The following is a 12482-nucleotide window of genomic DNA, read 5'->3' on the forward strand; positions in this document are numbered from 1 at the left end:
AGGCAAACTGTTTCTAGGTGACTCTCACACTCATGACGTCACAGCTAGGAATTTATCTATACCGACAAACAACCCTAGTGTTGATTGCCAAGAGACAGGCAGGTAAACTAGCCAGTTTTGACGGTTTATATCTAAAGATAAATGGGACGATTTTCATAACAATTTGTTTCATATACGAGAAAATGGCACTTGTCTCTAATTTTTAATATCAAACGTTGATGTCTCCATGGTGACCCAATCTTTTAATTATGTTTTTTTTTTTTTTTTTTTTTTTGCATGGCTAGTGCGCTGAAGTAATAGAAATAAGGATTAGAAATACAATATTTTAATATCTATGCAGTTTGCATGCCCAGTGTGCTAAATTAATAGAAATAGGTATTAGAAATACTGACAGTAATGAAGGCACCCCTACATGTATATAAGCATATCATTTCATAATATGGTGATAGCAAGTTAGTCATTCTCGAAGAGACGAAAGTTTAAAGAGTTGTTTTTAAACCATGCAGATGTATCTTGGTCAGAAGAACATTGTATTGCTTTGTGAATTGATTTTCAGGTGAATTCATTTTAAAAAAATGTTTAAAGAAAGATATCATGATAAACAACTATGATGAAAGGGATGTGAAAATGATACAAATACGCTATTCATTACGGCATGGATCAGAATATAAAAAACAGGTAGATGAAAACATATCGTTGAAAAGTATCGGCATGGAATATTTTTGCTAGCTGCGGATCGTTTTGCATTTGTGTCTCTCTCTTATGATGTTGGCAAAGATGGATATAAAGGATAATGATGAATGTGAAAATATTCCTCAGTGACCACACTCGACGCTGCATGCTTTCAGCAGATTAAAAAAAACCCCAGATTTATCTGGGGCACTGTATTTGTCATATGTGTTGGAAAATCATTACCAATTGAATATTGGAACAATAAAGATCAGTAACATAACATTTCTTTTCTGAAGTGATTTCATAGCGAAATGCGAGTTTGAGTAATGTCGATAGGGGTAAGACCATTGTTCTAATAATTCAAGGACGTATGTAACGTGACACAATCCAGAAATATGGTACACACGAGGACACAATTGCTCGTTTAGTTGCACGTCTCGGAGTCACTGGGAGATTTGTTGACCATCCAAAGAGCTGACGCCCGCGCATTACGTCGCCACGTCAAGATAGAGGCATACGTCTCTCGCACCTTCCGAAACCGAATTTCATGTATAATTATTAAACCTTTCCTTATTTTACATGTTAATATATTAGTTGCAACTTACTATTGCAGGTAGCATAAGTTGCAACTAATGTATTAACATGTTATAATAGTTTCAACCGTCAAACGAAAATAACCAAAATTAATCTCACAGATCTCTTGTTCCCAAAGATGTCAAATCATAACGCCAGAATATTTGATTCACCCCTTTAAAAATTCAATCGACTACTTTTACTCCAAGTAGATTGATTCATGTTTTGTAAAGATATTATTACTTTCTCGATCAACTTATTTTACTTATTTACACTGTAGGAGAGGCAAGTAAAAAATCCGCATTTCAACAACACGCTATGCATTCACCTGTATCGCCCTTTCTACACAATTTCAATTGAAATGCACTCATAACTGCTTAGGTACTTCCGCTTTTCTTTACCTGGACAAAAATATTTCTTAAAATAGATAATATGTGTTCGTTTGTTTCTTAACAACATGATTGATTCAGAGCGGCGTGTTTACATTTGCACTAAAAATTGAGGAACACAAATTAGACAACGCTCAGTAGAGCTCGGCCTCGATTACGTGTATATAAGAAAACCTTTAAACTCAATAAACCAGTTTGATATGACAAGGATTTTCGACTTAACTTAGGAGATTTATCTGCCTGTCTATACAGGTTCAGGTGTACCTTTGTACCTAAGGTAGTTTGTTTACTTGTTTATGTTATATCTATATTTTAATATGATGGCGTGATTATATCATATTATTTATATCTTCAGTTCGTTCCGTCTCAATAAAAATATACATCTTCTAGCTGTTATATCATACTCCCTATATACACATGTATCGGCTTGCTTTCGTCTATTCCTGTCCGTAAAAATATTCTTGTCCATTATTAATACAGCCTATCTTTGAAATCCAGGCTTCTTGTTAGTCACTCTATGATATGTCGATTTTACTGACTTCTTGTAAATATATTGGTTGAAACAAATTTGACATTCGAAATACCCTAATTTATCACCAAGCTATCTTTCCTATATATATTTATATTTTCCCTTAATACCTCATTTACCTTCAATAGTTCCCTCCGAAAAAGCACAATTTACCTACCATACTACCCCAAAATGTCCTCTGGTTATCGCCAATATATAACATACGTTGGCCAAAGTTGGCAAATGGTACTTTGGTTGGCATTACGTAGGCGTTGGCTTAGTGACGTTGATCCAACGTTAGTTGGTTACTATCTACTGAGTAGATAAAAATGACTACGTAAATTAACAAAACGAGTGTTTAACATATCAGAGCGAAATTTACTCAAGTTGGCTTATATCGAATGTGCCTTGGTTAGGCTTTGAAACGTGAGTCAATAAAGACGTTTTCCCAGTATGGGAAGGACTGATGTCATTTTGAGGTGTATAAGTAGCTGTGTTGTGGCTCGGAATCCGGACGTCTAGTAAACTGGTGGGTAGGATATGTGTCTGTGTAGCTAAAGGCGACGAATCTTTCTATTGGACACATCTCACTAATTTCGCTGTGCGATATCCATCCAAGTATCCAGGTCAGTTGGTCTAGTATCACCGAAAATCGAGAAACGATTAAAGTATGATGTAAAAATTCTGCGAATATATTGTGTTGCATCTCACTAATTCTAATAGTTTTAATAAAAAGTACATTCATGAAGCGGATACGGATATTTTGGTTTGATAACATTAACCATACTGAAAGGTACCACATCTTAGAAGTTGAAGACAACAATATAAACTTGTATATTTGTAAATAACATATATATACGTTATTGACTTTCCCTTTAAATATGTATCTATTAAGAAACCAAGAGAAGAACACTTCCCATCATCAGTTAGGAAAACACCGAAATTCACAATCAATCCTATACTATTTAAGACATTTCCAAGTATAAGACCAAATGCCAATACCCACAAATGCAGTTCATGAAGCTTGTTTAGAAAACATAAAGAAAACCAGACCTGGCATTCTGGTAGGGTAGCCGTCTTCCTACTAAAGACGACACCGTCCCAGAGAATTAATATGCTCAGAAATTGCGCCATATTTCTCAATGTTCGTTGGAAATATAATCACAATTAGAGGTAAATATCTTATATTAATAACTGTATGACGATTTTGACCACTAGCCCATTTACCGTCTAGAATAATTACACGTATCACTGATCGGAATCTAGCAATACCAATGTGCTGATTGGCAATGAACAGACAGGTTAAATTAGCCATTTATTACTGCATATTTCTCGAGATAAAGGAGACAGTTTTCATTACATTTTGATTTATATACATGAATGCGGGATTGGTCTTTAATTTTTAGTATCAAATGTATCCATGATGACTAGATTCAAATGTATCGTAGATAGATAAACACTAAGACTGACTGAAATATTTTGGATGGAGCATGAAATACAAAAAAGCAATCTGCCCAGAATGGATTTTACAGGAAACGTATGCTTTTGGTAAAATACACTTGGTCAAAATTTAATCAATGCGTATCGCACTTCAATTAATAAACTTTGCATACCATTACCAAATTCTTAGTAATACTTTTATTGAATATAAACATAGACCTTTAAAACCTTGAGAAAAAATATTAAGACAGAAGAAGTAAAAACAGACATTATCGTAAAATACTATAATGAATGGGTTCAGAAAACGATACTTTATTAGAGCAATTATGTTAACCTGGGTCAGAAGTGTATACTAACTCGTGTGAGTAGCAGGATATTCAGGTAACTTAATTGGTATGCTGTATACCTCTCTCAGTGTCTCTTTGTCTGTCTCTCTGTGGTTTGGACTAGCTGCAGAACAACTTATTCTTATTGACGTTTTCATGAAAGTCCCTCAAATATGTTGATGTAATTACTCTTGTCTGTCTGTCTGTCTGTCTGTCTGTCTGTCTCTCTCTCTCTCTCTCTGTTTGTCTTTCTCTATCTGTCTGTCTCCCTGTCTGTCTCTCTGTCTGTCAATCTCTCTCTGTCTATCTCTCTGTCTCATAATGTCTCTCTCATAATGTATTACGTCAGAGATGTTTTCTGTTCCATTTTGAGGTTTTCTACTGATATACCAATGTTATCAAGTAACAGATTTCATGATCTCATGATGTCTAATAGTGAAAAGACGTAAAAGTCTACCAAGATTCCGTTTTTTGTAATATCTTCACAGACCTCGAAAATCAGTAACACAAAAGCAAAGCAAAACAAATAAAACACTACCACAAAATTACCGGTTAATAACTAGGTCAGACTATGCTAATCGTATGATACTGACAAAGTATTCGAGGTAGACAATATGCGTGTTATACGTAAAACTCACGATATGAGTTTATATATAGGTTAAGGCGTCTTTTATATGAACCTTATCGCATCAAAATTGCGTAAAGTGCAAAGTTACAATGGTTCCGTACCACAGAATAGTAAAACGGATGAACAACAAAATGAAAAAAAAAAAAAAAAAAAATGCAAACACACAATTACTATCAGACCAGATTTAGGGTCGAGAGCAATCAATCAGACGAAATAGGGCGGGATTCTCGTCCAAGCTTAACAAGACCATAACATGCATTTGCCATAACTAATATCAAAGACAAGTAAGTCGTGTCGATTATACACTTACTTCTTACGGAGGATCGTGTTTAGCCACTAAAACTATTAACACCGTGAGTGTGAAGTTTCCAGATGATAGACAATAATGAGTGCAACAAACCTAAATGCATTTCTAAAACTTGCTTCATAATTTTCGTTCTAGGATTTATATTTTGAAATAGATCCTTTTGCACGCAGTAAACGATCATGTAATAATCATATCAGTAAAATGTTGTTTGTAATACAGGTGTGCTTGGACACCAACATACCAGTGGGCAGTCTACAAGCATCGAAATAGTCTCTTACACAATTAGCCAAATTGATGGAATGATCTCAAAATGTGTCGCCTTTCCTACATTTTACTTGCAATATCCATGTTGACAGAGACTCTATCTCAAAGTGAGTATACATACCTATCTGTGGGTTAAATGCGAAATTGACTTTCATTGCACACTCACTGCTGTTCATATCTTGCCTGTTCTCCAACTGTAATGATAGTTGACATCTGTCTGATTCTACTAACAAATAATAAATACGACCAAATACCACATTGAAACACTGGAAATCTATCAGTTATCATCACAAGTACTTCTAGCGGAAATGATCGTTCCTGTGAGACGACCAGTATCGGTTAATCATCAATCTGTCCTATAACACTGACCGTCACTACATGTAGTTTTACGCATAATTAAACTGTCCTACAACGTGAATTACCATTGCAGGTAAGCATACAAATAATCTTACTGTCCTACAACATTAACTGTAAAAACATGTAAGTAAACCCAGACTCAATTTGTCCAACAACATTAACCGTCACTACTTGTAAGTATACACAGCCTCAAATTATTCTGTATGGATGATGACTCTGACCTACAGGGTGCAAGAGGGACGTGCTCCTATATTTTACATTGATAGCAATTGATTGTACTGTTTGTATTTGCCATGTATGAACTTTGACCTTTCCTCCTGATATTCTATTAAAGGTATCCCTGTGGTAACTGTAGACCAGGCCCAATACTTTGTCATTACTGGACAGACCGTCACTCTCGGCTGTAGTGTGTCGGCCACACCAGGTCACGCATCAGTAATATGGCGACGAACACTCAATGGAGTGACCAATGATGTCGCCATTGATGGCAGCAAATACCAAGGTGCTACAATTAACAATCCGGACCTCACAATCAGAAATGCTGCTGCCAGTGATCAGGCGGTGTACACCTGTTCTGCCACCAACATCGTAGGAACTGGAACCAGTGGTCAGATCACACTCACAGTCACAGGAAGTATGGCTATTGTAGAGTATTGTTGTATACAGTCGCCGTTTCTGTCAAATGTTTCTTCTCTGCAATATGATCTTAACTGTGTTCGGTTTTACCTGCCTTGGTTCGAATTCTGCTGGAACAGGAAGTGCTACAACCCAATTAACAGTAACAGGAGGTAAGTACCATTTGATATCTTCACATGTGTTCGCCTTTAGATTCGTTTTTGTTTATGCTATAACGTATAGAGATATCCACAATAAAGACAATGCCTTTCCTCTTTTGCATGCAGTTAATAGCATGTGGATATTATGATACTTATTGAATAGATTTGCAGCTGGTTGTGATTTTGTGTGACCCCTATATTAAAATTTCTTTTCCTGCCCTCGCAGGTGTATCATCAAAGTTTGTGGATTATGCGTGTTTTTAAAGCATCTCAAGTTAACTCATTTAATGTCATCCATAATATTTTGATGAGTTTTGCTGAGATTTAAAATTGTTTTTTCGGGAAAATATCAATGTATATTAACTAAATGTTTTAAACTTGAGTGCATAGAACAACAGAAATATCTAAGAATTGAATGTATATTTAGCTACATATATGCTTGAAAATTGAATGTATATAACTACATAAATAATGTATATTACTACATAAATGTTTGAAAATTTAGTGCAGGTTAATTCAATATGTTTTGCTTTTCCTGCATTTGAAATATCTCTGTCCAAAAGTATAGATTCATTTCAAGATGTACTAATCATGTGTTGCTTAATATTTCCACGTGAATTTCTGCTTAATTACTAAACGGATTTTTAATGAATAATCTGTAACCCTATTGATATCTTCAATATTTACTGAACACAAAACACAAACACACAATTAAACAATGTCATACTACAGGGACATATGCACTGACGAACAGATATATAACATTGAACCTTTATCCTTATGTTAACTCATTATGGTGTGCTATTATTCATAGATTGTGTTTAATGTTTTTTTGTATGTTTAACTGTACCGATGATGATATATCTGTATTTTTCTGCAACATGTTTGGTTGCTTCCCGACCTTGTTTGTAGGTGTTAGTCAAAGGTAAGGTCTTTTTCAATTGTATTGTTGAACAATAATGCACGCAAGTCATTATTTTGTATGGCATTGTAATGTATGAAAAAAATTAACATAAAAGGGCGTTGTACAGTATATAAGCTGTTGGATGACATTTGCATTTCCTGTTTTGATTTCAATCGAACTACATTAATGTGATAATATACTTTATGAATTTATCGTAGAAAATGTAATTGTTAAGAAAATAATAGGTTGATTTAAAGCAATGAATAAATGACTCATTCAAGTAGGAAGATTTATATGATGTTGTTGTGACGTGAAAATGAACTTAATCTATTGATCAATTTTTGTAATTTGTCTCAAAGGAATTATCATTTCGATCAAAGTTGGAATACGTTCTGTCGAACGTTTGGAATGTTCCCGAATCTAAGACAAGAATAAGGTATTTTAACATTTACTGACATTTTCGGTTCAACTGTAGAAACAAACGTATAACAAAATATCTTACATGTAATACCATTTATATATACAGGCTGCCAATTTCTAGTTTTGTATTATACCAAATACATGTGTAAACAGTGAAGAAAACTAAAACAAAAGGAGAATAAGAAGAATACTGCTAAACAAATCAATTCAGTGCATGTCATGAGGTCATTTAACTTTCTTTTGACCATTTTAGTTATCGTTTTTACACTATTGTCTTACGTTTTGTCGTTTGCATCCACCACAACAGCAACAACGATGTCACCATACATCCACGTTTATTCCCGCTCATCCGGGCACTATCGCCTCATAGTAATCCGTATGTAGCCAACAAGGTTCCAGTATTACATCTTGTAACGTACTAGTAACGGTAAGTGCTAATCAATTATGTTTAAGTCGTTTTAGATGATGAGTGTTTTTGTTGACATATAACATGTCCTGTTTATTCAGGTGTGTCAGAGTAAGAGACTTATGAATGATAATTTTTTTGTAGAAAAAAAATGTTTCTTCTGATCGCAGCAGCATGGTTCCCGGCAACGTGTTAAAGACTATATTCAAATTATTTAATAATCGATACAATGTACATGTACTTTTACTCTCGATTTGCTTTAAACATTGTATTTTAAAGGTAAGTCTGTCTTTTGACACAATCACATTGAATTGTTGAGTGTTTAGACACTGAACTGTATTTACTTTTGCAAACTTTTTTTGTACAAGTATATGTGGCTACCTTAGTTATTTGGTCGACAGCCTTTGCTAACAAAAGTGTGTTCTTACACTAATTCTTCATCCTCATTTTCTTTTATTGTGATTACATTTGTTCTACAGGTAAACAAGAACACACGTAACAAAATATAAAAAAGTCATTTATCCTACCACCAGGACAAAGTTACCCAAGCCTTTCCATAACAAATCCACTTTTTGGAAAACCTCTAACTGTATCTTCTGCGATTTCTGTTTAGAGCGAAGATGGCTGCTGCCGGAGAAATGTTTGGATCGTTTGGACTCTGTTTATGACGGTCATTTACATAATACCAAACTTCGACAAACTTTCAACACTTGATCCGGAATACGATGAACAATTTGATCGTTTCTATCTGGAGATGAAGAAAGAAATCAATGTGATGAAAAGACGTCGCATATCGCCATAGGATGCAAGGATACAAGCATAGAGACAGTGTAGTAGTCATTCATAAGGTGAGTATTTTCTCCATAAAGTATCAGAAGGGAAGTAACTTGAACATAACATCTGATACTGGTTTGCTTGTAGCTATTGTATAAATTTCACAATTTAGATTTTTTGAGCATTTTTCAGATATCTAGAGATTATTTTCTAGTTTTTTTCAATTATTGTCTTTGTCCGGGCACCTGAACATATTATATTTAAACAATTTTGTTCTTGTCGTTTTAGGTCTTGATTGGCCTTGTATTGCACCCTGTGCGGATGGCAGTGACAACCTGGCAAATTTGGCAAACATCAATGACTTTACCGTCCGTCCATGATTATGACAAAGGGAAGCTGATTGTTTAGAAAGTCTAAGTTGAACTGACCAAAATCAAGATGATACTGAAAAGCTTTCAGATGGACTATTGTATAACAGTAAAGTTACACATACTTGATATTTGAATTAGCTGGTTTTATAAATAATCACTTTGTGAGAAATAAAATTATAGTCCACTGTCACACTTTGTTGTCTCGAACTAGAAGACTCGAGATAAAAGTTGTCATGACAATAATGTAATATAACTTAACGAAATTCATCTGTTTTTACATAAGTGACTCAGACGATTACAAGCATTGCTATAAGGCACTCTTTTGGCTGTTATAAACATTTTATTGGTTTACGCAGATTGAATTTTGGAATATTGTCATTAACAAGCCCTTGTAATCCAACTTCCATATTCAATGAGTGATTTTTCTGATATCAGAAAGTATAGAATCTCCTGATGGGTCATTTTAAAATTTGACTAAACGCAAATTGTTCAAGACTATTTTCGACAGTAAGAAACTGTCCAAAATGGAATTTCTAGTTTTAATGTGGTTTTAGGGCAAAAATAAATAACAAAAAAATATAACAAATGCATATATTGTTAACTTGACAAATATAACAATACTAGTTTAGCTTATTGCTCTTATATCTAATGAATGGGATACTTAGAAATACCCTCTGTCACTATCTAGTACATTAAACTATCAAAAAAAAGATATGGTTAAAGTTTCCTATTTGCATTTTGCATGGAAGAGTAGACTATCATATTATTCTTGTTTCGGAAGACTTGACAAACCAAAATGAGTTTAAATTATTTGAAATAAGCCTAACACCAAACCGTGTAACAATGTGTCAGTGAATTTCTTGAATTATAATTACAGTTCATGTTACTTCCATGAAAAGCAATTAATAAGCCAAAAAATCTTTTTGTAACGCATTTCCACTAACTTGTATTTTATTCCCATTATTCATCCAAAAAGTGTGCTTCCGTTACGGATTGACATTAATTAGGAAGGGTGTTATCATGCAAAACAAAACAAAAAATGTAAAATTATGTTAAATAAAACTCGGTATGCGTCATAAGTTTGCACCATTATGACATGATTACACATTGGATTCCTTTGATATAATTAACAGTAAACACTGTGGTAAAATACCCAAGATTTGCATTCAGACTCATTTAAATCAGGTTACTTTTATTTATTTTAAAATATGTAATCTGGGTGAAATAAAAGGAATATCAGTGGGCAATCACATGTATTGAGGTATACTAAAATATACTGGCATAGTTGCATAGGCATTGATATCAGAAGTAATGAGTATTCAAGGTGAAAGCTCGGAATCTACAGATACACAGATTCTCAATTCCTCGATGACATTTATGACGATTTTTAATATCATTACATAGAACCCTAAAATTCTAATTCGAAAGAGATGCAGACGTACTGTAGGCCCTACCGCAAACTGTCAGTACTACTTAAATCAGGGCCGAACTTGGTGTTAGCATCAATATACCAGTTTTTAAATCCAATTATCAAAAATTTACATAGGTTTGAATGAAATCGGTTTTGTCATTTTGAAAACGCAAAATAAGATTATTAGCTGCATACAATTAAAACCCTAACATATGCGTTTAAGTTTTGCACCAAACAACTAGAACCCTGGAACGTCAAAACTGACCTTAATAATTATCAAAAGCTAGAATCAGAATCTTAAGTCGACCTATTGAGAAAAATATGGTATAAATGTAGCATTTGGGTATAATAATGTTATGCTACTCCACACTACTTGGTTTACACGTATGTACCTTGAGGAAGTGGAGAGACAACATGTTCTTTGTTAAGTTCATCGATGTCTATAAAATCATTCTTTCTTCGTGGCCTACTTTTCAACTCACGAGGAACATCTAAGTAGAAATCAAGCAGTAAAATGCTACTGGAAAAAAGAAACGCAAGTTTCTTTTCGATAGTTATCATTTTACATGATGCTTTGACGATGTGTTCATGGTTTAGATTTCTTAATTATATAATATTTACTGAATACATTTTGATAATTTTGTGTTGTCCTATCGATCTCGTGTTGTCCTGCTGCAACTTAATGTTAAGTTAATGGATTAGAAGATGAACGTATGGTCTCAAGACCTGATCCCGATATCTTAGTTCTGTAAGATATCCATGGATAACCATGAGTAGTGTTTTAAACTAAACGAGATATTGTTGTCCAAAGCCAACCATATCGCTGGACTTCATGACGATGCGAATAACCCTGCATTATCAGAGAAATAGCCCTTCTCCTATCGACTTCACTAAAGGGCGGCATGTCGCTGTACAATCGCCTTGAGAAGAAATAATGTGTAAATGATCCGTAATGTTCTTATGTTCCATTTGAAATGATTTACCAGCTGATAAGGTACAATAGTACCCTGAATGCACGTTTTCTTGCAAAAAAAACTTCTGAACGCATGGAGAGTCGAGCCAGTGAGTCAAATAACAGTCAAATGAATTTTACCTGAGTAGCATTTTCATAGTGCACAGAGGTAAGTCATTCTTAAATTTCATTGAACTTAGACCACGTGTCTTAAAGTTATACAAGACAAACCGAACTAGTATATATAGATTTCACTTATCTCCTTTAATAATTGGTTGAACTCTACAAAGACCAATCCGAATACCGTTGTTGATCACCGTCCACCTTCTCTATATCAAACTTCATACATTTTATTCTAAAGACCTAGTTTACCTGCGATATTCCTCCCGAAATATGCCTGTCACCTCCCCTGTCACCTCTCAAATAACTTCATTTTCATCTAATATTAAAACAAGAATCAATCCAATATCCTCACATATTACCTCCTATGCACTCTCCTGTACCGCTATTATCATCTTCTAAATATCTTCATATTATATATTATATATATTATCCCCTTCTTCTTGCCCTCTGAGATAAAGCCTCATTTACCTACAAAATGACCCCAAAATTTGACCTGGTTATCGCCAATATATATAATATATGTTTGCTAATGGTCGTTTGGTTGGTCCTCCGTCGGCGTTGGCTTTATAAGCAGGAGGTTGAAACGGAGTGTGTGTGGCGCCAACGTTTGTCTGCTATCTGGTGATATATTACCGCAAACAATTTCTTGTTTCCTACAATACTTATTCATTAATTCATTGAAAGATAAAAAAAAAAAAACAAAAAAAAAACAGGTAAGCGTTCATACATGTGGAAGGTTATTGCACATTAATCTGTCATCATATTGTCAAACATCAAAGACAACCAGATCTGTTGTAACCAAAGATAAAACTTTTATGACGTAAAAGTCGTTTACTTAATATCTGCTGTAGCCAGTATTTGTCAGTATGTTTTATCTACCG

The 12482-nt window shown here is 34.3% G+C and overlaps 1 protein-coding gene and 1 long non-coding RNA gene across 2 annotated transcripts in view; both read left to right on the forward strand.

The window, feature by feature from the left end:
• The window catches only part of LOC117336712 (basement membrane-specific heparan sulfate proteoglycan core protein-like), a 131795-nt gene continuing 119313 nt past the window's right edge, over positions 1–12482 (forward strand). Inside the window, exons 1-2 of the mRNA XM_033897324.1 lie at positions 1–102; positions 5063–5214. Of these exons, the coding sequence (XP_033753215.1) occupies positions 5154–5214 (61 nt within the window). The 5' untranslated portion in view covers positions 1–102; positions 5063–5153. The remainder of the gene's footprint in view (positions 103–5062; positions 5215–12482) is intronic.
• On the forward strand, positions 6194–9305 carry LOC117336104. The gene is made up of 4 exons (XR_004534534.1): positions 6194–7580; positions 7872–7991; positions 8584–8818; positions 9033–9305. It is a non-coding gene; the product is annotated as an uncharacterized LOC117336104 (long non-coding RNA).

The sequence above is a fragment of the Pecten maximus genome, chromosome 10 (assembly GCF_902652985.1).
Source record: "Pecten maximus chromosome 10, xPecMax1.1, whole genome shotgun sequence".
NCBI lineage: Eukaryota > Metazoa > Mollusca > Bivalvia > Pectinida > Pectinidae > Pecten > Pecten maximus.